Source organism: Somniosus microcephalus, chromosome 22 (assembly GCF_052327205.1).
Source record: "Somniosus microcephalus isolate GS21.2 chromosome 22, FLI_Smic_1.0, whole genome shotgun sequence".
In the NCBI taxonomy this organism is placed as follows: domain Eukaryota; kingdom Metazoa; phylum Chordata; class Chondrichthyes; order Squaliformes; family Somniosidae; genus Somniosus; species Somniosus microcephalus.
The window spans coordinates 2,144,676-2,169,927 of record NC_141008.1 but is presented as its reverse complement, the minus strand read 5'-3'; the positions used below and the strand labels follow the sequence as shown (position 1 = coordinate 2,169,927).

The 25,252-nt window shown below is 51.4% G+C and overlaps 2 protein-coding genes across 2 annotated transcripts; one reads left to right on the top strand and one right to left on the bottom strand.

The window, feature by feature from the left end:
* Positions 1–124: 124 nt before the first annotated feature.
* LOC147101983 (zona pellucida sperm-binding protein 4-like) lies at positions 125–7,218 on the bottom strand. The gene is made up of 9 exons (XM_085964124.1): positions 6,993–7,218; positions 6,278–6,456; positions 3,008–3,105; positions 2,799–2,932; positions 2,527–2,716; positions 2,135–2,282; positions 1,903–1,975; positions 1,149–1,259; positions 125–1,076 (listed from the first exon to the last, which is right to left on the bottom strand). The coding sequence occupies exons 1-9, from the start codon at positions 7,213–7,215 to the stop codon at positions 925–927; spliced, it is 1,308 nt and encodes a 435-aa protein (XP_085820250.1). The 5' UTR covers positions 7,216–7,218; the 3' UTR covers positions 125–924.
* Positions 7,219–18,828: 11,610 nt separating this feature from the next.
* LOC147101982 (zona pellucida sperm-binding protein 4-like) lies at positions 18,829–24,738 on the top strand. Its single transcript, XM_085964122.1, has 9 exons — positions 18,829–19,055; positions 19,594–19,772; positions 19,955–20,052; positions 20,128–20,261; positions 20,348–20,537; positions 23,376–23,523; positions 23,673–23,745; positions 24,383–24,496; positions 24,568–24,738. Exons 1-9 carry the CDS (start codon positions 18,833–18,835, stop codon positions 24,717–24,719), a joined length of 1,311 nt encoding a protein of 436 aa, XP_085820248.1. The 5' UTR covers positions 18,829–18,832; the 3' UTR covers positions 24,720–24,738.
* Positions 24,739–25,252: the final 514 nt, after the last annotated feature.

The window sequence follows — 25,252 nt, the reverse complement described above, 5'->3', positions numbered from 1 at the left end:
GTGCGACCAGCATCAGTCCTTCACCCTGCAGCCTCCGGTAGCCCCAGTCTGGGGGCTCCAGCAGGAACTTGGATGGTCAGTAGCCTGGGGGGGGGGTTAGGGAGCAGTGGGCAGGGTGGCGGTCAATGAGTTAGCACACCTAGCTTTCTCTTATGGGGCCCAGGACACTCAGCACCAGAGCTCTGAGGGAATTGGTTCCTGAATTATACGGCAGTGAGGCTGAAGCCCCTTCACCTGGACAAACACTGAAGGTCAAATTCTCAGCTTGAACTTTTAAATTTCATACAAACATTGTGCTTTAACAGCATTCTCTCTGCGCTTCTCACAAGAGCTTCCCCCTTGCCCATGGTGTAGCTTCTCTCCACTACTTACACTGGTCCCATGAGAAAGATTAGGGATTTTGAGCCTGTCCCAATGGGTGCAGCAAAAACCTGGTGGCACTACAATCCTCCCTTAGGGAGACTACTAGGAACGCTGGTGTGGGAAATGGAAAATAGGGTAGATGATGCTGAAGAGGGAGCTTTAAAAGCAGATTCCCATCCACTGGACAGCAAGTCCAAGGTACAAAGCCCTGTGCCATACTCGACCTGGAAGTGACTGATGGGACAGTGTAGAGGTTATTGTGCTGAAACTGGTGTACTGTGGCTGCAGTGTGTACCATCCACAAGATGCACTGCAGCAACTCGCCAAGGCTTCCTTGACAGCACCTCCCAAACCCGCGACCTCTTCCACATAGAAGGACAAGGGCAGCAGGCACAGTTTTGGGAGGCACAATTGTTGAGGCAGCTGTGAGAAGCGGCCCAATAGATTCTCAAAACAGACACCCAATTAACACAGGAAAGGACAGTGAAATCTACCCAGAATTTGGAACATAACGAGATCAGGTTTCATGTATAACAGGAGTTTATTGTCCAACAGACACATCTACAGTTCCATGGAGCTGCACTCGGAGCCCACCCTGCGGCGATGGTCCATTTTCCACATGGCAACAGTCCCGACCAACAGGGCCACGGAGAGCAGAGCTACCCCAACCGCTACTCCAGGAAGAACACGGGAGGGGGAATCAGCAGCAGCATCTGTGGGGAGAAGGGAGGGTTAGATAGGCACCAGTTACTCCATCACTAGACAGTAGCAGGGGCCTCCTTTACCTTTCTCTTCCTGGTGGATCCCAGCAGCCAATCTCTCATCTTCCAGGAAAGTGATGGCTCCATCAGCAGTCACCAAGGACCCAGCCCAGTCATCGGCACTTCTTCGCCTCTCTGGGGGAGACAGAGACAAGAGTTCAAGGTGGGCGATTCAATGTTCAGCTGTTTGAAGCCCCAAAATCAGATGGTCAATCCGATGGCCCAATGCAAAAACCCTCGGCCAGTGAGTACCAGAGAGAGATTGGACTGCAGTTAAATACGGTGCCCGCACTGTCAGACTAAGATTCACTCCCTATTCTCAGAAGGACCCGCTTCAACCCAGCAAGGTTTGCAGTCGTTGAGGTGCAAAGGTCAGTCTGGTCTGCTGGGGGTGGGGGGGGGGGGCTGGTAGAGACCCGTTTTAAGCACTAGTTTCACCAGTGGTTACTCTGGACATACACATATTGGTGGCGGGGGAGACCTGGGCAGATATCAGTTCGGTTCCACCATGGAACTCCCGGTGACAGCAGGATGCTGGATCAAAGTTCAAGGCCAGAGGTGGATTCCATTCAGAACCAGTGGAAGATGTGCTCAGAGCTGCTGAGCCAGATTACTATTCTGCTGTAGACTGTAACTGGGATAGAATTGAGCGGGCAGATTGAGGACACTGCTCCTGTGCCCAGTGTTGGGCCCTTGCTGAGTGAGCCCAGTGTCCAGATGCCCCACACCCACCCCTCCCCATCAAGGTACAGTTTCTAGTCAGATCCCAGCTACTTACTGGGGCTGCAGGGAGCTGTGCAGTTCTCTCGGGTGGAAGGGAAGCAAACCTCAGCACTGCAGTGGAAGTGAACCTGGAAAGAGACAGTGCGGTCTGGTCAGTGCCACAGCTCCCAGTCAAGAGATTCATGCTTCTACAGTCTAAGGGTCAACAGGGGCCTCCTCACTGTGAGCAAGACCCAGGGAACAAGTTCAACCAAGAGAGCCAGAGAGAAAGACTGAAGGAAACTCACCTCCCCGCTCAGAGCCCGGCCCGAAACTCGGTCCCAGAAAGCGAAAGTGCTGACTACAAACCGATTATGGCGAGTTGGGAATGGCGAATGGGAAGCGGCGTCTACCGGGAGGAGGCGGGTTTTGTCATTGTCACCAGGAAAGGGGCACCTGGAACAGAGAAAGAGCGGGTTTTATGGAGAGGACACCTGGAACTCCCAACTACAGAGTTACAGTGGCACATCAAAGCAAAGTCCCAAGATTAGACTAGATAAAGAAACCAGTCCATTCAAGTCACCAATCGTCAACCTGGAGCTCAGATTGGTTTGATTATCGGCCGTTCCTTCACCCAGTCCATGTCGCCCCCCCTCCCCAATCACCAGCCTGCCCCAAGGTCCCTCACTCGCTGCCTTACCTGCCCACCAGGAGGTCCCATCGGAGCCCCGAATGCGGCTCGGGGGTGGGGGTCGCCCAGCAGTCATTGAGCACCAGCACAAGGGACGGATCGTTCCGGTTCAGGACTCGAACCTCCACAAACACGGGGTCCCGGAGCACACTCAGGATCGGGTAGTCACTGGCCACGTACCAGCTCCGGTAGCCACCATCTGGAAAGAGAAAGATGAAGGACGGCCACTATTTGGAGAGAGAGCCTGAAGTTGGACACTAACCATCAGCAGCACTCGCTACCTCTCGCTATTCTCAGCTCCAGAACCAGGATCCCGGCCTCAGTGGCAGGCAGTGGCGGAGAAAGGCTGTAAACTCGGGGCTTCACCTGCAGTTCAGACTCCTGGCTCCCCTTGTAACTGCACTGGACATGGAGCCTGCAAGAGAACGGACACGGCTGGAGAATTCAGCTCCTCCCCTTCTCTACCCGCTCCATGTGCTCCCAGTCTCACCTGAAGGGGCTGTCCCGGGTCACCGATCCCAAAGCTCCATCCAAGATCTCAAACTGATCCAACACATCCGTTTCATAGACGACGTTCACCCCGTCCAGCTACAAGAGACAGAAGACCATCATTACAGAGGAACAGGAGTAGACTGATTGCATAGAAATTGAGCAAGTCTGCCATTGCCTGATCGCATGTAGGGCTGGATATTCAAGTGTTAGCGCCAGTCTTTAGCGCCAAAATTACGGCGCTAGCAGCTTAGCACCCGTTCAGCGCCGGTAATGCGCCTACGCCGAAATTCACCTGTGTTTTAGCGCCGGCGCTAACTGTTAGCGCCCGTTCAGCTGCGCGCGCAACTTATGACGTCATCTGCGTGCGCAACGCTGTTTGAGCGCCCCAAACCGGAAATTCAGCCGCGCCCGTCCCATTCTGGCGTGGCGCTGTTAGGAAGTGTTAAATGCAACTCAACACAGGCCGTGTGGGATGCGGGGAGCGCTAATTAAAGGGCACATCCACTCAACCATCAAAGCCAGCCACTTCGCAGCAATGACGAGACTGCTCTGCATTTCTGGACAGATAGCAAGCCACAGACAAAACGGATTTCGGACACTATAGGAAAGGTATTTGTGGCTGCTAGCCACTGTTTTGACATTTGGATCCCTGTGAATGTTGTGCTGGAAAAGTTGTTATGGGGCCTGCATGGGGGGTCAACCCTCACTACCGAGATGCTTTGGAAAGGGCGCGCGGACGAATTGAGATAGGGCCAGGCATGGCTAGACGCCGAGGGGACATTCGGCGTGGCAAACCCCGGTTAACACAGCACACTTTTCAATCATGACACCTACACATGGTGATTAAATCAACATATTTATTGTGAAAACCCCCGCCCCTTCCCACACGAGCATCAGATCACAAAAGAAGTGCAAAAAACACACACGACCTTGTGTCGCACACTCAACCTGGGGAGGAGCATCCCAGACAACAGAAACAAGTTGCCACAACATTCGGGTAACAGAAACAAGGAAGCCCCCCAACACAAGCACCCCCATATCACTAAGGAGCACCATGCCCCCCAGAGCCGGATAAATCGCTTGTCACAGCCCCTTGGCGAGAGGCTGAGTCTGGGGCCATGCGTCTTTGTCCCCGGCCCGTCCTGCTGCTGCGCCTCAAGCTGACCCCTGAGTCTGTGGGGAGGCTTGGGGAAGGGTCAGCAGGCCGGGAGGTCGTGTCGCCGGAAGCCCTGGCGGGTCGGCCTGCACGAGGGCGTCCCGGACGTGCAGCTATCGGGCCAATCTGGTGTTCGGCAGCCCGGTGTGCGGCAGCATGCTGGCGGCTGGCCTGTCGCTGCATCCACGCCAGGGCAAGGGTGGCAGATGCGAGATTCCCCACTGCTCGGCCATGTGCACGCAAGTGCCGTGCCACAGTCTGGCCCACACCTCTCAGCTGGCGACTGGCCTGCTCTGCGGCTTCAAATTGATGGAGCAGCCTCTCCTGCGAGGCAAGAAGGAGCTCGTGCCCCCTGGCGTGTTCGGCGGAGAATTGCTCCATCAGCCTCGCCTGGGATTCCCCAAATGCCGCCACGCTTCGTGCAAGGTTGTCCACGGAGTCAGGCATGTGCGAGAACACCTGCATGAATTGCTCATGCTGGCGCTCCGACGCCGCACTCATCTCGGTCAGCACGCGAACCTCCTGGCCGACGTCACAATCGTGGCTCGAATGAGCCTCCCCTGTCTGCGGAGAAGGCTGCCGTGCCGGCCGAGCCCTGCCCCATGCGTCCATTCCACTAGGTCCAGCCTGGGGGCTCCCCTCCCCCTCCTCCCGCTGGCTCTCCGGAACGGCACAAGTCTCCCCCTCAGTGGCTTCTGCTGCTGGTGTTGCTGGTGCCGGCGAGGTGTCGCCATCTTCTTGCCCCGCGACGTCCTCCTCCTCCGAGGCCCTGGCTGCGTGGCCTTCAGGGAGCACATCCTCCTCAGCAGCAGCTGAAAGCAGCAAGGCACAAGTGTCGCGTTACAGTGACCACAGGCCTACAAGGAGGGAGGGTGAACGGATGATTTATGCGCTTTTTGCGGACAGTGGGGAAGGATGAACATGTGGTTGCGCAAGGGCAAGGAGAGACGTGCACCCAATCAAGTCCTTACCAGTGGGTTGTAAGATAGGGTCTGCGTCTCCTATCGCCACAGGCTCAATGACAGGGTGACGCATGAGGCGCACCACCCTCTCGTCCAGTGCTGTCAGCTCCCGGTAGTCCCGACGGCCTCTGCCAGTGGCACGCAGGCTCCTGGCGTTCATCGCCATCTTTCCCTGCAAGAGAAAGGAGGCCGGCTAAGTACAGTGAGGTCCCCTGTTAGTGTGTGTGCGAGCCCTCCCATGGTGGAGAAGCTTGGAGAGTGAGGTCCCTGTTAGTGTGTGTGCGAGCCCTCCCATGGTGGAATAGCTTGGAGAGTGTGAGAAGTCCAGAAAGAGCTGCTGATTAACATGCAAGTGCGTTTGGAGCGGGGGGAGCCCTGGCCATTAGACCTTTGAGTTCCCTTTGGGCCTAATGGGAGGTGCAGATGCAAGAATGAGGGGGACAGTGCAAATGGTACTCACCTTCACCAGTCGGCAGAGGTGGTTAAACTTCTTGCGGCACTGGTCCGCACTCCTGGGCACATCGGTGTTGGACGACACCCTCCGCGCGATCTTTGTCCAGGCATCCCTGAACTGGCTCCTGGGAGCCTTCCTTCCATTAGCCGGGCAGACGATGCGGCGTCTCTTCCGCACTGCACGAAGGAGCACATCCAGCGCTTCCTCAGAGAACCGCTGGCTTCTTTCGCGGGCCCCCTCCATCAGCTGCAGCAGTAGGTTTCTCTAAGATTCAGTGCAAAGGCCTACTTCCACGGCTGCAGCATGCAAGGTGTGGCTGCAGGCAAAGTTCACCCTTCCCCCTTTAAGAGCTCTACAGCGTGTGCCTGTCTGCTGACACTCTCACATGATCGCGCCTGCGCTGCGCCGGAAAACAGCGCTAAAACGCAGCATCGCTGGAATAGCGCCTGAACAGAGGCGCCAACGCCTATTTCAGCGCTCGCCAGAAAAGTGGCCAGAAAAAACTGAATATCGGCGAGCTGGGCTGCTAATTCCGGCGGGCGCTAAAGTTTCCCAGCGCCGGAGTTCAACGCCGGAACTGCGCCGGAACTCAATATACAGCCCGTAGTGTCTTTAAGGGCCCCCATTGCCCTTTAGACCCCCTCTTTCCCACCCGACTGACAGCCATTGATGGGGCTCCCAGCCCACAATACCTACCCGCTGAGTAGTGCCACACTCACTGACTGCGAACTGAAAGAGCACAGTGTCTGCAGAGGCCACGGTCGGACTGCACTCCGCTCCGTGTCCATCCTTCAGATGGACCGTTGTCAGGTCTACAGGAGGCAGCGTCAAATCCTTGGAGATGGCGATCAGGACCCGCCCATCCTTGGTGCACACTGCAAGAGAGTCAATGAAAGGCGGTTAGTTGCTGCACGGGGAATGGCAAGGGAACCGTTACCGGGAGGGGGAGAAACTCCGCCCAGCTCAGCACCAGCTTCTAGTTTCCTTCTCTCCCCATCCACTCCCCAATTCTCCATCTAATGGAGACGGTTCACCAACTCCATCCCTACTGGACTGGTTACACAAGACCTGCATCAAATCCACAGCCTGTCTGGTCAGTGCCAGCCAGGGACTGATCTTCACTCTGCCCTCCTATCCTGGGGCGCAATTCAACCATCAGAAGTCCCAAGTCGCATAGAGAAGGAAGGAGAGATCGTGGGTCAGGATCTCAATGATCAGACTTTCAAAACTGTAGAACTGAACACAGTTCTTAAACCCGCCAGCTCCCGGACTGGAGAGGTTGGAGACTCCAGCTGATGTTTCAGGACAGGAGGAGCGAGGCTACTGTCCAGGGAATCCCCAGTGCAGTTGGATTGCGGCTGGTTCTGGGAAGCCCTGGCCCAGAATATAGGCGAGCCGAGAATACACCCACCTGGCAGATTGTGGAGTGAATAGAAACACGGCGGCACATCCCGGCTCCCGGCATCAAAGCAGCAGCCTCTCCGCACACACTCACTGCCTTCAATTCCCCCAAACCCGCAGTCTTGGCGGAATTTGGGAGACAGCCAACATTGATCGGCGGGGAGAAGGAGAGAGGGCGGCTGAGATGAACAGATTGTAAGAAAGAACAAGCCCAGAACCCGCAGCCCCTCCATTCTAACAAGCGAGGCTCCCAGGTAAGTGAGGCTGTAGAGCCGACTCCCCCTTTTTATCCCCTGTTTAACCCGCAGTAAATGAATGGTCTGATTGGCCCACGGGCTCCCCATGTGAACCCGCATTCCCACGGGGCACACGGAGATATTGGGGCCTTGTGTTTTCTGCTCCTTGAGTGGAGGGAACTGTGTTTTAACAAAATATAGATGTGTATTTATTTGAAGTTGTAAAGTATGATTAAATTTACATCGGTTGAACACAATGTCTGTTCTTTAAGAGTCTGTACATGTTTCTTTCCTTATATTCTGTTTCAGTTCATCAATAAAGAAACGCTGAACTTGTCTCGTTCCCACAGACCCAGATTGTCCATGTTTATACCGAGTGTGAGAGGTTGCAGCCTCTCTTCCATTATTTGAAGGGGCTGATCCTCGATTTTTGGCTGCACTTCAGTCCCACTCTCCTGATCTACGGCCACCCGGTGCGGAGGGGAGCGGGCAGGTCGGGGACCTCCTTGTGGGACTGCTCCTGGGCCTGGCCAAAGTGCCCATTAACTGGTCCAGGCAGCGGGCGGTCCAGGGGGTCATTCGGCCCACCTCTCTTCCGCGGCCATGTTCATCCCTGGGTGGCCCTGGAGATGGAGCACGCGGTGTCTGCCGGCACGCTCGAGGCCTTCCGAGACCGGTGGGCACCGTAGGGACTGGAGTGCTGCATCACCATAAGGAACAGTACTTTAATTTAATTTGTTCAATTTCCTTTTAACCTTTTTTAAAGTTACAGCACATGGTCATAGAATCATCGAATCATAGAATGGTTACAGCAGGGAAGGAGGCCATTCGGCCCGTCGAGCCCGTGCCGGCTCTCTGCAAGAGCACTTCAGCCAGTCCCACTCCCCCGCCCTTTCCCCGTAGCCCTGCACATTTCTTCCCTTCAGATACTTATCCAACTCCCTTTTCAAAGCTGTGATTGAATCTGCCTCCACCGCCCTTTCAGGGAGAACATTCCAAATCCTAACCACTCGCTGCGTAAAAAAGTCTTTCTTTCGTGGCCTTTGGTTCTTTTGCCAATCACCTTAAATCTCTGTCCTCCGGTTCTCCACCCTTCTGCCAATGGGAACAGTTTCTCTCTATCTACTCTGTCCACACCCCTCATGGATTTGAACACCTCTATCAAATCTCCTCTCAATTTTCTCTGCTCCAAGGAGAACAACACCAGCTTCTTCAGTCTTTCAACATAACTGTACTCCAGACTGGGGAATGAGGTTGGTCAGGTGGAGCAAGTTTCAATAGGTGAACATTTAGGGAACAGTAATCATAGTATCATAATGTTTTGGTTAGCTATGAAAAAGGACAGGGAGCAATCTAGAGTAAAAATGTTTAACAGGGGGAAATGCAATTTCAGTGTGATGGCCCGGGTAAACTGGAATCAAAGATTGGCAGGCAAAACTGTAATGAACAATAGGCTGCCTTTAAAGAGGAAATAGTTCAGGTGCAGTTGAGGTACTTTCCAACGAGGGGGAAAGGCAGGGCAACTAAAGTCAGGGCTCGCTGGATGATGAAAGAGATAGAGAATATGATGAAGCAGAAAAAGAGCAATTATGACAGATGTCAAGTTGCAAATGCATCTGAGAATCAGGCTACATATAGAAAGGTCAGAGGAGAAGTGAAAAATCAAATAAGACGGGCAAAGAGAGGGTATGAGAATAGAATTGCAGCCAACATAAAAGGTAATCCAAAAGTCTTCTTTAGGCATATAAATAGTAAAAGGGTAGTAAGAGGAGGGATGGGGCCGATTAGGGACCAAAAAGGAGACCTATTCATGGAGGCAGAGGGTATGGCTGAGGTACTAAATGAGTATTTTGCATCAGTCTTCACCAAGGAAGAGGATGCTGCCATAGACATAGTAAAGGAGGCGGTAGTGGAGATACTTGATAGGATAAAAATTGATAAAAAGAGGTATTAGGAAGGCTGGCTGTATTTAAAGTACATAAATCACCAGGAGCGGATGGGATGCATCCTACGATGCTGCGGGAATTTAGGGAAGAAATCGCGGTGACACTGGCCATAATCTTCCAATCCTCCTTAGATACAGGGGTGGTGCCAGAGGACTGGAGAACTGCAAATATTATTCCCTTGTTCAAAAAAGTGTGTAAAGATAAACCCAGCAACTACAGGCCATTCAGTTTGACCTCGGTAGTGGGGAAGCTTTTAGAAACAGTAATCAGGGACAAAATTAACAGTCGCTTGGAAAGTGTGGTTTAATTAAGGAAAGCCAGCACGGATTTGTTAAAGGCAAATCGTGTTTAACTAACTTGTTTGAGTTTTTTGATGAGGTAACAGGGAGGATTGATGAGGATAATGCAGTTGACGTAGTGAACATGGATTTCAAAAAGGTGTTCGACAAAGTGCCACATAATATGCTTGCCAGCAAAGTTGAAGCCCATGGAATAAAAGGGACAGTGGACATGGATACGGAATTGGCTGAGTGACAGGAAACAGAGAGTAGTGGTGAACGGTTGTTTTTTGGACTGGAGCAAGGTATACAGTGGTGTTCCTAAGGGGTCGGTTCTAGGACCACTGCTTTTCTTGATACATATTAATGACTTGGACATGGGTGTACAGGGCACAATTTCAAAATTTGTAGATGAGACAAAACTTGGAAGTATAGTGAACAGTGAGGAGGAGAGTGACAGAAGTCAGGAAGACATAGACAGGCAGGTGAAATGGGCGGACACGTGACAGATGAAATTTAGCACGGAAAATTGTGAAGTGATAGGTTTTGGTAGAAAGAATGAGGAGAGGACACATAAACTAAATGGTCCAATCCTGAAGTGGGTGCAGGAACAGAGCGACCTGGGGGTATGTGTGCACAAATCATTGAAGGTGGAAGGACAGGTTGAGAAAGCAGTTAAAAAGGCTTACGGGATTCTGGGCTTCATAACTATTTATAGTATAGAGTACAAAAGTGTGGAAATTGTAGTTGACTTTAAATTGACAATTGCCAGTAATAAGAAGAGTCAGCTCCACAAGTGTCCCTCTTAAGGAGGCAGCACCAATAGAATTTAGACACCAAGACCTAGAAATTCAGTATAGCCACATTTGGGGCGCTACAGCATGGCGTTCGCTAACTTTTGCGCCCGGCGCAACTTAGCACCACCTTCGCCGATATTCAGTTGCATCGCCCCAAGAGGTTACTGCTGCGCTAAAGCAGGCGATGCACGACTATCATTAGGCGCTAAGCCGGCGATCCAGGGCGCAAACACCGAGGGCGGGCGCAGCGCAGGTGCGGCGAGTTGCTCATTGAGGGCAGACAGTCAGGCGCCGGTCAGCACTTAAAGGGGGAGGGTGGACTTGCTTGGCTGCCACACCCTGCACGCTGCAGCCCTAAGGCAAGGCCTGAACACTGCTTCTGGAACAGCTCCATGCCCAGGAGAATGGAGAAGGCCAGGGAGAGAGTGCAGCTCTTCGGCGCGGGTGACCTGAGGGTGCTGGTTGGTGCAGTGGACCGCAGGCGCCATATCCTCTTCCCTGAGGGTGGCAGGAGGCCGCTGCCCGCCGAATATCGGAAAGCATGGAGGGATGTGGCAAACAAGGTCATGTCCAACAGCGTGGTTGGCAGGACACCAACCCAGTGCTGGAAAAATTTCAACGTCCTCACTCGGGTTGTCAGGGTGAGTACCCTTTCCAGTATCCTCCTCATCCCTGCATGTGCACCTCACTTTATAGCCAAACGAGTCTGAAAGCTCTAATGGCCAGCCCTCATCCAGCAGCTATGGGACTGTCATGAAAAGCACTTGCACATTCAGGACTTTAGACACTGTCAGGGCTATTCGACCATGGGAGGCAGTGCGGGCAATATCAGGGCTTGACACTGTACTTAGAGGCGGTCCTTTCTCTTGCAGTCCAAGCTGGCGCATAACAGAAGACAGCAGCGACAGACCGGGGGAGGCCGTCCTGACCTGAAACAGCTGAGCGACCTCGAGCAGAGAGTGGAGCAGATCATGGCAGGCCGGCTGAGTGGCCCCGTCGCCACTGGAGATGCTGACCCTGTTCTGGGCACCAATGGTAAGGTCATCACCTTTTTGACCTCTCCCTTTCCACTTGCACCTCACACCAGCATCCTTTGCCACTATCGAACCAATGCAGTGCACAGCAGCACTCATGCCTCCCTCGCTGCCGCCCTGTCCTCACAATAAAGCAACTCTTGTGCCTCCCTGCTTTCAGATGGTGACTCACCAGGTGAGAAGGCGGCCCCTCAAGCTGACACTGTGTCTGAGTCAGACATAGAGGAGGAGGAAGAGGTGATTGGGCAAAAGCATGGCAGATGCAGTATAATGTGGATAAATGCGAGGTTATCCACTTTGGTGGCAAAAACAGGAAGGCAGACTATTATCTGAACGGCAATAGATTGGGAGAAGGGGAAGTGCAATGAGACCTGGGTGTCCTTGTGCACCAGTTGCTGAAGGTAAGCATGCAGGTGCAGCAGACGGTTAAGAAGGCAAATGGTATGTTGGCCTTCATAGTGAGAGGGTTCGAGTACAGGAACAAGGATGTCTTGCTGCAGTTGTACAGGGCCTTGGTGAGACCACACCTTGAGTATTGTGTGCAGTTTTGGTCGCCTTATCTGAGGGAGGATGTTCTTGCCATGGAGGGAGTGCAGTGAATATTCACCAGACTGATACCTGGGATGGCAGGAATGACATATGAGGAGAGATTGGGTCGATTGGGCTTATACTCGCTGGAGTTTAGAAGAATGAGAGGGGATCTCATTGAAACTTATAAAATGATGACACGACTAGACAGACTAGATGCAGGAAGGATGTTCCCGATGGCCGGGGAGTCCAGAACCAGGGGTCTCAGTCTAAGGATAAGGGGTAAGCCATTTAGGACAGAGATGAGGAGGAATTTCGTCACCCAGAGAGTGGTGAACCTGTGGAATTCTCTACCAGAGAAGGCAGTGGAGGCCAATTCATTAAATATATTCAAGAAGGATTTAGATATATTTCTTAAGGCTAAAGGGATCACGGGATATGGGGAGAAGGAAGGGACAGGGTCACAACCTGAGAACTGTTTAAAATTAAGAATGTTTAAAACTAATATTGAAAGTAGCAAATGTAATACAAAGACTATAAAATTAATATTGTTTATAAGTAATACTGTATTTAACCAACAAATATCAAAAGAATATTTAGAAAACTGTAATTTTTTACTATGTTAGCTTTGGCAATATGTTTCTCTGTAAACTCTCATGCCAATAAAGCATTTAAATTGGAAATTGGGTACTGAATTTGGATGATTAGCCATGATCTCATTGAATGGCGGAGAAGGCTCGAAGGGCCGAATGGCCTACTCCTGCTCCTATCTTCTATGTTTCGGCGACTGTCTGCGAGGGGCGCTGCTGTAGATGAGGCTGCGGTACCGGCGACTGTCTGCGAGGGGCGCTGCTGTAGATGAGGCTGCGGTACCGGCGACTGTCTGCGAGGGGCGCTGCTGTAGATGAGGCTGCGGTACCGGATACTGTCTGCGAGGGGCGCTGCTGTAGATGAGGCTGCGGTACCGGCGACTGTCTGCGAGGGGCGCTGCTGTAGATGAGGCTGCGGTACCGGCGACTGTCTGCGAGGGGCGCTGCTGTAGATGAGGCTGCAGTACCAGTGACTGTCTGCGAGGGGCGCTGCTGTAGATGAGGCTGCAGTACCAGTGACTGTCTGCGAGGGGCGCTGCTGTAGATGAGGCTGCGGTACCGGCGACTGTCTGCGAGGGGCGCTGCTGTAGAAGAGGCTGCGGTACTGGTTTATTTCTGATAGCAAAATACTGCGGATGCTGGAAATCCGAAATAACAACAGAAAATGGTGGAAAAACTCAGCAGGCCAGGCAACATCCATAGCGAGAGAAACAGAGTCAACGTTTCAGATCAAAACCCTTCGACAGGACTCAGAAAAAACACAGGAAATGAAACAAATTAAAAGGCCAGTTTGGAGGCTGGGAAATGGGGATAAAGAACAAAAGAGAAGTGAAGAGACATTAAGAGATATTTAAAACCAGACGAAATGGTGTTGGGACCAGTAAAGAGACAAAAGACGGCTCTAGATTAAGACATGTCGGAAGCACTGGTGTGGAAGGTGGCATCGTCGGAGCAGATGCTGCGGAGACGGAGAAACTGGGAGAATGGAATAGAGTCCTTACAGGAGGCAGGGTGGGTGGAAGTGTAGTCCAGGTAGCTGTGGGAGTCAATGGGCTTATAGTGAATGTTGGTCAATAACCTATCCCCAGAGATGGAGATGGAGAAGTCGAGGAAGGGAAGGGAAGAGTCAGAGATGAACCATGTGAAGGTGAGGGAAGGGTGGAAATTGGGGACAAAGTGAATGAAATTGTCTAGTTCAGGGCGAGAGCAGGAAACGGCACCAATACAGTCATCAATGTACCGGAAAAAGAGGTGAGGGAGGGGACCCGAGTCGGACTGGAACAAAGAGTGTTCCACATATCCCATGAAACAATATTAATTTTATACAGTCTTTGTATTACATTTGCTACTTTCAATATTAGTTTTAAACATTCTTAATTTTAAACAGTTCTCAGGTTGTGACCCTGTCCCTTCCTTCTCCCCATATCCCGTGATCCCTTTAGCCTTAAGAAATATATCTAAATCCTTCTTGAATATATTTAATGAATTGGCCTCCACTGCCTTCTCTGGTAGAGAATTCCACAGGTTCACCACTCTCTGGGTGACGAAATTCCTCCTCATCTCTGTCCTAAATGGCTTACCCCTTATCCTTAGACTGAGACCCCTGGTTCTGGACTCCCCGGCCATCGGGAACATCCTTCCTGCATCTAGTCTGTCTAGTCGTGTCATCATTTTATAAGTTTCAATGAGATCCCCTCTCATTCTTCTAAACTCCAGCGAGTATAAGCCCAATCGACCCAATCTCTCCTCATATGTCATTCCTGCCATCCCAGGTATCAGTCTGGTGAATATTCACTGCACTCCCTCCATGGCAAGAACATCCTCCCTCAGATAAGGCGACCAAAACTGCACACAATACTCAAGGTGTGGTCTCACCAAGGCCCTGTACAACTGCAGCAAGACATCCTTGTTCCTGTACTCGAACCCTCTCACTATGAAGGCCAACATACCATTTGCCTTCTTAACCGTCTGCTGCACCTGCATGCTTACCTTCAGCAACTGGTGCACAAGGACACCCAGGTCTCATTGCACTTCCCCTTCTCCCAATCTATTGCCGTTCAGATAATAATCTGCCTTCCTGTTTTTGCCACCAAAGTGGATAACCTCGCATTTATCCACATTATACTGCATCTGCCATGCTTTTGCCCAATCACCTCTTCCTCCTCCTCTATGTCTGACTCAGACACAGTGTCAGCTTGAGGGGCCGCCTTCTCACCTGGTGAGCCACCATCTGAAAGCAGGGAGGCACAAGAGTTGCTTTATTGTGAGGACAGGGCGGCAGCGAGGGAGGCATGAGTGCTGCTGTGCACTGCATTGGTTCGATAGTGGCAAAGGATGCTGGTGTGAGGTGCAAGTGGAAAGGGAGAGGTCAAAAAGGTGATGACCTTACCATTGGTGCCCAGAACAGGGTCAGCATCTCCAGTGGCGACGGGGCCACTCAGCCGGCCTGCCATGATCTGCTCCACTCTCTGCTCGAGGTCGCTCACCTGTTTCAGGTCAGGACGGCCTCCCCCGGTCTGTCGCTGCTGTCTTCTGTTATGCGCCAGCTTGGACTGCAAGAGAAAGGACCGCCTCTAAGTACAGTGTCAAGCCCTGATATTGCCCGCACTGCCTCCCATGGTCGAATAGCCCTGACAGTGTCTAAAGTCCTGAATGTGCAAGTGCTTTTCATGACAGTCCCATAGCTGCTGGATGAGGGCTGGCCATTAGAGCTTTCAGACTCGTTTGGCTATAAAGTGAGGTGCACATGCAGGGATGAGGAGGATACTGGAAAGGGTACTCACCCTGACAACGCGAGTGAGGACGTTGAAATTTTTCCAGCACTGGGTTGGTGTCCTGCCAACCACGCTGTTGGACATGACCTTGTTTGCCACATCCCTCCATGCTTTCCGATATTCGGCGGGCAGCGGCCTCCTGCCACCCTCAGGGAAGAGGATATGGCGCCTGTGGTCCACTGCACCAACCAGCACCCTCAGGTCACCCTCGCCGAAGAGCTGCACTCTCTCCCTGGCCTTCTCCATTCTCCTGGGCATGGAGCTGTTCCAGAAGCAGTGTTCAGGCCTTGCCTTAGGGCTGCAGCGTGCAGGGTGTGGCAGCCAAGCAAGTCCACCCTCCCCCTTTAAGTGCTGACCGGCGCCTGACTGTCTGCCCTCAATGAGCAACTCGCCGCACCTGCGCTGCGCCCGCCCTCGGTGTTTGCACCCTGGATCGCCGGCTTAGCGCCTAATGATAGTCGTGCATCGCCTGCTTTAGCGCAGCAGTAACCTCTTGGGGCGATGCAACTGAATATCGGCGAAGGTGGTGCTAAGTTGCGCCGGGCGCAAAAGTTAGCGAACGCCATGCTGTAGCGCCCCAAATGTGGCTATACTGAATTTCTAGGTCTTGGTGTCTAAATTCTATTGGTGCTGCCTCCTTAAGAGGGACACTTGTGGAGCTGACTCTTCTTATTACTGGCAATTGTCAATTTAAAGTCAACTACAATTTCCACACTTTTGTACTCTATACTTCTATTTATGAAGCCCAGAATCCCGTAAGCCTTTTTAACTGCTTTCTCAACCTGTCCTTCCACCTTCAATGATTTGTGCACACATACCCCCAGGTCGCTCTGTTCCTGCACCCACTTCAGGATTGGACCATTTAGATTATGTGTCCTCTCATTCTTTCTACCAAAACCTATCACTTCACAATTTTCCGTGCTAAATTTCATCTGTCACGTGTCCGCCCATTTCACCTGCCTGTCTATGTCTTCCTGACTTCTGTCACTCTCCTCCTCACTGTTCACTATACTTCCAAGTTTTGTCTCATCTACAAATTTTGAAATTGTGCCCTGTACACCCATGTCCAAGTCATTAATATGTATCAAGAAAAGCAGTGGTCCTAGAACCGACCCCTTAGGAACACCACTGTATACCTTGCTCCAGTCCAAAAAACAACCGTTCACCACTACTCTCTGTTTCCTGTCACTCAGTCAATTCCGTATCCATGTCCACTGTCCCTTTTATTCCATGGGCTTCAACTTTGCTGGCAAGCATATTATGTGGCACTTTGTCGAACACCTTTTTGAAATCCATGTTCACTACGTCAACTGCATTATCCTCATCAATCCTCCCTGTTACCTCATCAAAAAACTCAAACAAGTTAGTTAAACACGATTTGCCTTTAACAAATCCGTGCTGGCTTTCCTTAATTAAACCACACTTTCCAAGCGACTGTTAATTTTGTCCCTGATTACTGTTTCTAAAAGCTTCCCCACTACCGAGGTCAAACTGAATGGCCTGTAGTTGCTGGGTTTATCTTTACACACTTTTTTGAACAAGGGAATAATATTTGCAGTTCTCCAGTCCTCTGGCACCACCCCTGTATCTAAGGAGGATTGGAAGATTATGGCCAGTGTCACCGCGATTTCTTCCCTAAATTCCCGCAGCATCGTAGGATGCATCCCATCCGCTCCTGGTGATTTATGTACTTTAAATACAGCCAGCCTTCCTAATACCTCTTTTTATCAATTTTTATCCTATCAAGTATCTCCACTACCGCCTCCTTTACTATGTCTATGGCAGCATCCTCTTCCTTGGTGAAGACTGATGCAAAATACTCATTTAGTACCTCAGCCATACCCTCTGCCTCCATGAATAGGTCTCCTTTTTGGTCCCTAATCGACCCCGCCCCTCCTCTTACTACCCTTTTACTATTTATATGCCTATAGAAGACTTTTGGATTACCTTTTATGTTGGCTGCAATTCTATTCTCATACCCTCTCTTTGCCCGTCTTATTTGATTTTTCACTTCTCCTCTGACCTTTCTATATGTAGCCTGATTCTCAGATGCATTTGCAACTTGACATCTGTCATACGCGCTCTTTTCTGCTTCATCATATTCTCTATCTCTTTCATCATCCAGCGAGCCCTGACTTTAGTTGCCCTGCCTTTCCCCCTCGTTGGAATGTACCTCAACTGCACCTGAACTATTTCCTCTTTAAAGGCAGCCTATTGTTCATTACAGTTTTGCCTGCCAATCTTTGATTCCAGTTTACCCGGGCCATCACACTGAAATTGCATTTCCCCCTGTTAAACATTTTTACTCTAGATTGCTCCCTGTCCTTTTTCATAGCTAACCAAAACATTATGATACTATGATTACTGTTCCCTAAATGTTCACCTATTGAAACTTGCTCCACCTGACCAACCTCATTCCCCAGTCTGGAGTACAGTTATGTTGAAAGACTGAAGAAGCTGGTGTTGTTCTCCTTGGAGCAGAGAAAATTGAGAGGAGATTTGATAGAGGTGTTCAAATCCATGAGGGGTGTGGACAGAGTAGATAGAGAGAAACTGTTCCCATTGGCAGAAGGGTGGAGAACCGGAGGACAGAGATTTAAGGTGATTGGCAAAAGAACCAAAGGCCACGAAAGAAAGACTTTTTTACGCAGCGAGTGGTTAGGATTTGGAATGTTCTTCCTGAAAGGGCGGTGGAGGCAAATTCAATCACAGCTTTGAAAAGGGAGTTGGATAAGTATCTGAAGGGAAGAAATGTGCAGGGCTACGGGGAAAGGGCGGGGGAGTGGGAGTGGCTGAAGTGCTCTTGCAGAGAGCCGGCACGGGCTCGACGGGCCGAATGGCCTCTTTCCCTGCTGTAACCATTCTATGATTCCATGATTATATGACCATGTGCTGTAACTTTAAAAAAGGTTAAAAGGAAATTGAACAAATTAAATTAAAGTACTGTTCCTTATGGTGATGCAGCACTCCAGTCCCTGCGGTGCCCACCGGTCGCGGAATGCCTCGAGCGTGCCGGCAGACACCGCGTGCTCCATCTCCAGGGCCACCCAGGGGTGAACGTGGCCGCGGAAGAGAGGTGGGCCGAATGACCCCCTGGACCGCCCGCTGCCTGGAACAGTTAATGGGCACTTTGGCCAGGCCCAGGAGCAGTCCCACAAGGAGGTCCCCGACCTGCCCGCTCCCCTCCGCACCGGGTGGCCGTAGATCAGGAGAGTGGGACTGAAGTGCAGCCAAAAATCGAGGATCAGCCCCTTCAAATAATGGAAGAGAGGCTGCAACCTCTCACACTCGGTATAAACATGGACAATCTGGGTCTATGGGAACGAGACACGTTCAGCGTTTCTTTATTGATGAACTGAAACAGAATATAAGGAAATAAACATGTACAGACTCTTAAAGAACAGACATTGTGTTCAACCGATGTAAATTTAATCATACTTTACAACTTCAAATAAATACACATCTATATTTTGTTAAAACACAGTTCCCTCCACTCAAGGAGCAGAAAACACAAGGCCCCAATATCTCCGTGTGCCCCGTGGGAATGCGGGTTCACATGGGGAGCCCGTGGGACAATCAGACCATTCATTTACTGCGGGTTAAACAGGGGATAAAAAGGGGGAGTTGGCTCTACAGCCTCACTTACCTGGGAGCCTCGCTTGTTAGAATGGAGGGGCTGCGGGTTCTGGGCTTGTTCTTTCTTACAATCTGTTCATCTCAGCCGCCCTCTCTCCTTCTCCCCGCCGATCAATGTTGGCTGTCTCCCAAATTCCGCCAAGACTGCGGGTTTGGGGGAATTGAAGGCAGTGAGTGTGTGCGGAGAGGCTGCTGCTTTGATGCCGGGAGCCGGGATGTGCCGCCGTGTTTCTATTCACTCCACAATCTGCCAGGTGGGTGTATTCTCGGCTCGCCTATATTCTGGGCCAGGGCTTCCCAGGACCAGCCGCCATCTAACTGCACTGGGGATTCCCTGGACAGTATCCTCTCTCTCCTCCTGTCCTGAAACATCAGCTGGAGTCTCCAACCTCTCCAGTCCGGGTGCTGGCGGGTTTACGAACTGTTCAATTCTACAGTTTGAAAGTCTGATCATTGAGATCCTGACCCAGGATCTCTCCTTCCTTCTCTATGCGACTTGGGACTTCTGATGGTTGAATTGCGCCCCAGGATAGGAGGGCAGAGTGAAGATCAGTCCCTGGCTGGCACTGACCGGACAGGCTGTGGATATGATGCCGGTCTTGAGTGTAACCAGTCCAGTAGGGATGGAGTTGGTGAACCCGTCTCCATTAGATGGAGAATTGGGGAGTGGACGGGGAGAGAAGGAAACTAGAAGCTGGTGCTGAGCTGGGCGGAGTTTCTCCCCCTCCCGGTAACGGTTCCCTTGCCATTCCCCGTGCAGCAACTAACCGCCTTTCATTGACTCTCTTGCAGTGTGCACCAAGGATGGGCGGGTCCTGATCGCCATCTCCAAGGATTTGACGCTGCCTCCTGTAGACCTGACAACGGTCCATCTGAAGGATGGACACGGAGCGGAGTGCAGTCCGACCGTGGCCTCTGCAGACACTGTGCTCTTTCAGTTCGCAGTCACTGAGTGTGGCACTACTCAGCGGGTAGGTATTGTGGGCTGGGAGCCCCATCAATGGCTGTCAGTCGGGTGGGAAAGAGGGGGTCTAAAGGGCAATGGGGGCCCTTAAAGACGCTACATGTGATCAGGCAATGGCAGACTTGCTCAATTTCTCTGCAATCGGTCTACTCCTGGTCCTCTGTAATGATGGTCTTCTGTCTCTTGTAGCTGGACGGGGTGAACGCCGTCTATGAAACGGATGTGTTGGGTCAGTTTGAGATCTTGGATGGAGCTTTGGGATCGGTGACCCGGGACAGCCCCTTCAGGTGAGACTGGGAGCACATGGAGCGGGTAGAGAAGGTGAGGAGCTGAATTCTCCAGCCGTGTCCGTTCTCTTGCAGGCTCCATGTCCAGTGCAGTTACAAGGGGAGCCAGGAGTCTGAACTGCAGGTGAAGCCCCGAGTTTACAGCCTTTCTCCGCCACTGCCTGCCACTGAGGCCGGGATCCTGGTTCTGGAGCTGAGAATAGCGAGAGGTAGCGAGTGCTGCTGATGGTTAGTGTCCAACTTCAGGCGCTCTCTCTCTCCAAATAGTGGCCGTCCTTCATCTTTCTCTTTGCAGATGGTGGCTACCGGAGCTGGTACGTGGCCAGTGACTACCCGATCCTGAGTGTGCTCCGGGACCCCGTGTTTGTGGAGGTTCGAGTCCTGAACCGGAACGATCCGTCCCTTGTGCTGGTGCTCAATGACTGCTGGGCGACCTCCACCCCCGAGCCGCATTCGGGGCTCCGATGGGACCTCCTGGTGGGCAGGTAAGGCAGCGAGTGAGGGACCTTGGGGCAGGTTGGGGAGGGGGGGCGACATGGACTCGGTTCACTCGGTTAATCCCGGGGATGAGGGGATGGACATATGAGGAGAGGTTGAGTAGATTGGGACTCTACTCATTGGAGTTCAGAAGAATGAGAGGCGATCTTATTGAAACATATAAGATTGTGAAGGGGCTTGATCGGGTGGATGCGGTGAGGATGTTCCCAATGATGGGTGAAACTCGAACTAGGGGGCATAATCTTAAAATAAGGGGCTGCTCATTCAAAACTGAGATGAGGAGAAACTTCTTCACTCAGAGGGTGGTAGGTTTGTGGAATTTGCTGCCCCAGAAAGCTGTGGAAGCTGCATCATTAAATAAATTTAAAACAGAAATAGATAGTTTCCTAGAAGTAAAGGGAATTAAGGGTTACGGGGAGCGGGCAGGAAATTGGACATGAGTCTAGGTTCGGAATGGTCATGGCCCTGTGGGTAGCGGAGTGGGCCCAGGGGCCGTGTAGCCTTGTTCTGCTCCTACTATGTTCTAATTCTGTGTTAGATTTCAGGAGATGGTTTTATTCCTGTTCCTGGCTGGGGTGGAGATCGCCTTTACAGAAGGTAAGTACTGTAGAAAATATAGGGACAGAGTGATCTCCTGGAAGAATTTCGATCGCCTAGATGGGTCGGAGAGGAATTTCCCAGATTTTTTTCTCCCAAATTGGCCATTGGGTCTTTATCTGGTTGTTCGCCTCTCCCGGGAGATCACATGGGTTCGGGTGGATGCAGAGTGATAGAAGATTTGAGGTTAGGATCAGATCAGCCATGATCTTATTGAATGGTGGAGCAGGCTCGAGGGGCCGATTGGCCTACTCCTATTTCTTATGTTCTTAAGGAACGGGGGAATATATAATGGGAAATAAGGAAATGGCAGATCAACTAAATACATACTTTGGGTCAGTCTTTACGAAGGAAGACACAAAAAACCTCCCTGGGATATCGGGAAAAATAGGGACATTGGCAAAGGAGGAACTGACGCAAATCAATATCTCTAAGGATATGGTGTTAAGGAAGCTAAAGGGATTGAAGGTGGACAAATCCCCAGGGCCTGATAACATGCATCCTAGGGTACTGAAGGAGGTGGCCCTAGAGATAGCGGATGCACTAAGGATGATTTTTCAGAATTCATTAGACTCGGGAACAGTGCCGATGGATTGGAGGGTAGCTAACGTTACCCCACTATTCAAAAAGGGGGGTAGGGAAAAAGCAGGTAATTACAGACCTGTAAGCCTTACATCAGTTGTGGGCAAAATGCTGGAGTCCATCATTAAGGATGAAATAGCGGAGCACTTAGCAAATGGGGACAGGATAGGACAGAGTCAACATGGATTTACAAAGGGTAAATCGTGCTTGACTAATCTATTGGAATTTTTTGAGGGAGTAACTGGTAGAATAGATGGGGGAGAGCCAGTAGATGTGGTGTACCTGGACTTCCAAAAGGCCTTCGATAAGGTCCCACATAAAAGATTAGCATGGAAAATTGAGGCTCATGGGATAAAGGGGAAAGTTTTGGCGTGGATAGGGAACTGGCTGTCAGATAGAAAACAGAGAGTTGGAATAAACGGCTCATTTTCTGAATGGCAGGCAGTAACAAGTGGGGTACCACAGGGATCTGTCCTGGGCCCCCAGTTGTTCACAATTTACATTAATGACCTGGATCAGGGAGTCGGATGCAGCATTTCCAAATTTGCAGACGACACTAAACTAGGAGGGGGGGTGGGCTCAGAGGAAGAGACCAGGAAGCTCCAGAGCGATTTGGACAGACTGGGCGATTGGGCGGATAAATGGCAGATGCACTATAATGTGGACAAGTGCGAAGTTATCCACCTTGGGTGCAGGAACGGGAGGGCAAATTATTATTTAAATGGCAATAGATTGGGAGAGGGGGAAGTACAGAGAGACCTGGGTGTTCTTGTACACCAGTCACTGAAGGCGAGCATGCAGGTGCAACAGGCGGTCAAGAAGGCAAACGGTATGCTGGCCTTCATAGCAAAAGGGTTAGAATACAGGAACAGGGATACCTTGCTGCAGCTGTACAGGGCACTGGTGAGACCACACCTCGAGTACTGTGTACAGTTTTGGTCGCCTCATCTGAGGAAGGATGTTCTTGCCATGGAGGGGGTGCAGCGGCGATTCACCAGGCTGATACCAGGAATGGCGGGAATGACCTATGAGGAGAGACTATGTAGTTTAGGGATGTACACACTGGAGTTTAGAAGATTGAGAGGGGACCTCATAGAAGTGTATAAAATTCTGACAGGTCTAGACAGACTGGATGCAGAAGGAATGTTTCCCTTGGCGGGTGAGAACAGAACTAGAGGACATAATTTAAGGATAAGGGCTAAACCATTTAGGACAGAGATGAGGGGGAATTTCTTCACTCAGAGAGTGGTGAACCTGTGGAACTCATTGCCACAGAGGGCAGTGTACGCCAGCTCATTAAATATATTTAAGAGGGAATTAGATATATTTCTACGGGCAAAAGGGGTTAAGGGTTATGGAGAGAAGGCGGGGACGGGATACTGAATTAAAGGATCAGCCATGATCTCATCGAATGGCGGAGCAGGCACGAAGGGCCGAATGGCCTACTCCTGCTCCTATCTTCTATGTATCTATGTAACGGCCAATAATCAAACCAATCTGAGCTCCAGGTTGACGATTGGTGACTTGAATGGACTGGTTTCTTTCCCTAGTCTAATCTCGGGACTTTGCTTTGATGTGCCGCTGTAACTCTGTAGTTGGGAGTTCCAGGTGCCCTCTCCATATAACCCGCTCTTTCTCTGTTCCAGGTGCCCCTTTACTGGAGACAATTACAAAACCCGCCTCCTCCCGGTAGACGCCGCTTCCCATTTGCCGTTCCCAACTCACCATAATCGGTTTGTAGTCAGCACTTTCGCTTTCTGGGACCGAGTTTCGGGCCGGGCTCTGAGCGGGGAGGTGAGTTTCCTTCAGTCTTTCTCTTGGTTGAACTTGTTCCCTGGGTCTTGCTCACAGTGAGGAGGCCCCTGTTGACCCTTTGACTGTAGAAGCATGAATCTCCTGACTGGGATCTGTGGCACTGACCAGACCGCACTGTCTCTTTTCAGGTTCACTTCCACTGCAGTGCTGAGGTTTGCTTCCCTTCCACCCGAGAGAACTGCACGGCTCCCTGCAGCCCCAGTAAGTAGCTGGGATCTGACTAGAAACTGAACCCTGATGGGGAGGGGTGGGTGTGGGGCATCTGGACACTGGCCTCACTCAGCAAGGGCCCAACACTGGGCACAGGAGCAGTGTCCTCAATCTGCCCGCTCAACTCTATCCCAGTTAGTCTATTGCAGAATAGCAATCTGGCTCAGCGGCTCTGAGCACATCTTGCACTGGTTCTGAATGGAACCCACCTCTGGCCTTGAACATTGATCTAGCATCCTGCTGTCACCGGGAGTTCCAGGGTGGCATCGAACCGATATCTGGGGGAGACCTGGGCAATGTGTGTATGTCCAGTGTAGCCGCTGGTCGTAACTAGTGCTTCAAAACGGGTCTCTTTCCCTCCCCCGCCCCCAGGAGACCAGACTGGCCATTGGACCCGTCAACGACTGCAAACTTTGCTGGGTTGAAGCGGGTCTTTCTGAGAATAGGGAGTGAATCTTAGTCTGACAGTGAGGGAACCGTATTTAACTAGTCCAATCTCACTCCGGTGCTCACTGCCCGAGGGTTTTTGTATTGGGCCATCGGATTGACCACCTGATTTGGGGCTTCAGACAGCTGCACATTGAATCGCCCACCTTGAACTCTTGTCTCTGTCTCTTGTCTCCCCCAGAGAGGCGAAGAAGCGCCGATGTTCGGGCTGGGTCCCTGGTGACTGCTGATGGAGCCATCATTTTCCTGGAAGATGAGGAGCGATTGGCTGCTGGCATCCACCAGGAAGAGAAAGGTAAAGGAGGCCCTGCCGCTGTCTAGTGATGGAGTAACTGGTGCCCATCTAACCCTCCCTTCTCCCCACAGATGCTGCTGCTGATTCCCCCTCCCGTGTTGTTCCTGGAGTCGCGGTTGGGGTAGCTCTGCTCTCCGTGGCCCTGTTGGTTGGGACTGTTGCCATGTGGAAAATGGACCATCGCCGCAGGGTGGGCTCCGAGTGCAGCTCCATGGAACTGTAGATGTGTCTGTTGGATAATAAACCCCTGTTATACATGAAACCTGATCTCGTTATATTCCAAATTCTGGCTGGATTTTACTGTCCTTGTGTTAATTTGTAGCCTGTTTTGAGAATCTATTGGGCCGCTTCTCTCAGCTGCCTTAACAATTGTGCCTGCCCAAAAAAAATCAGCCAAATTTGAGTTCCAGAGCAGTTTTCTATTCGTTCCTGGGATGTGAGTGTCACTGCCACGGCAGCGTTTATTGCCCTTGTGGTGGTGGTGGTGAGGTGCCTTCTTGAACTGCTGCAGTCTGTGGTGAAGATACACTCCCAGTGCTGTTAGGGAGGGAGTTTCAGGATTTTGACCCAGTGATGAAGGAATGGCGATATTACCAAGTCAGGATGTTGTGTGATTTGTAGGTGGTGGTGTTCCCATGCACTTGCTGCCCTTGTCATTCTAGGTGGAAGAGGTCACCGGTTTGGGAGGTGCTGCTGGAGCAGCCTTGGCGAGTTGCTGCAGTGCATCTTGTAGATGGTCCACAGTGCACCGGTGGG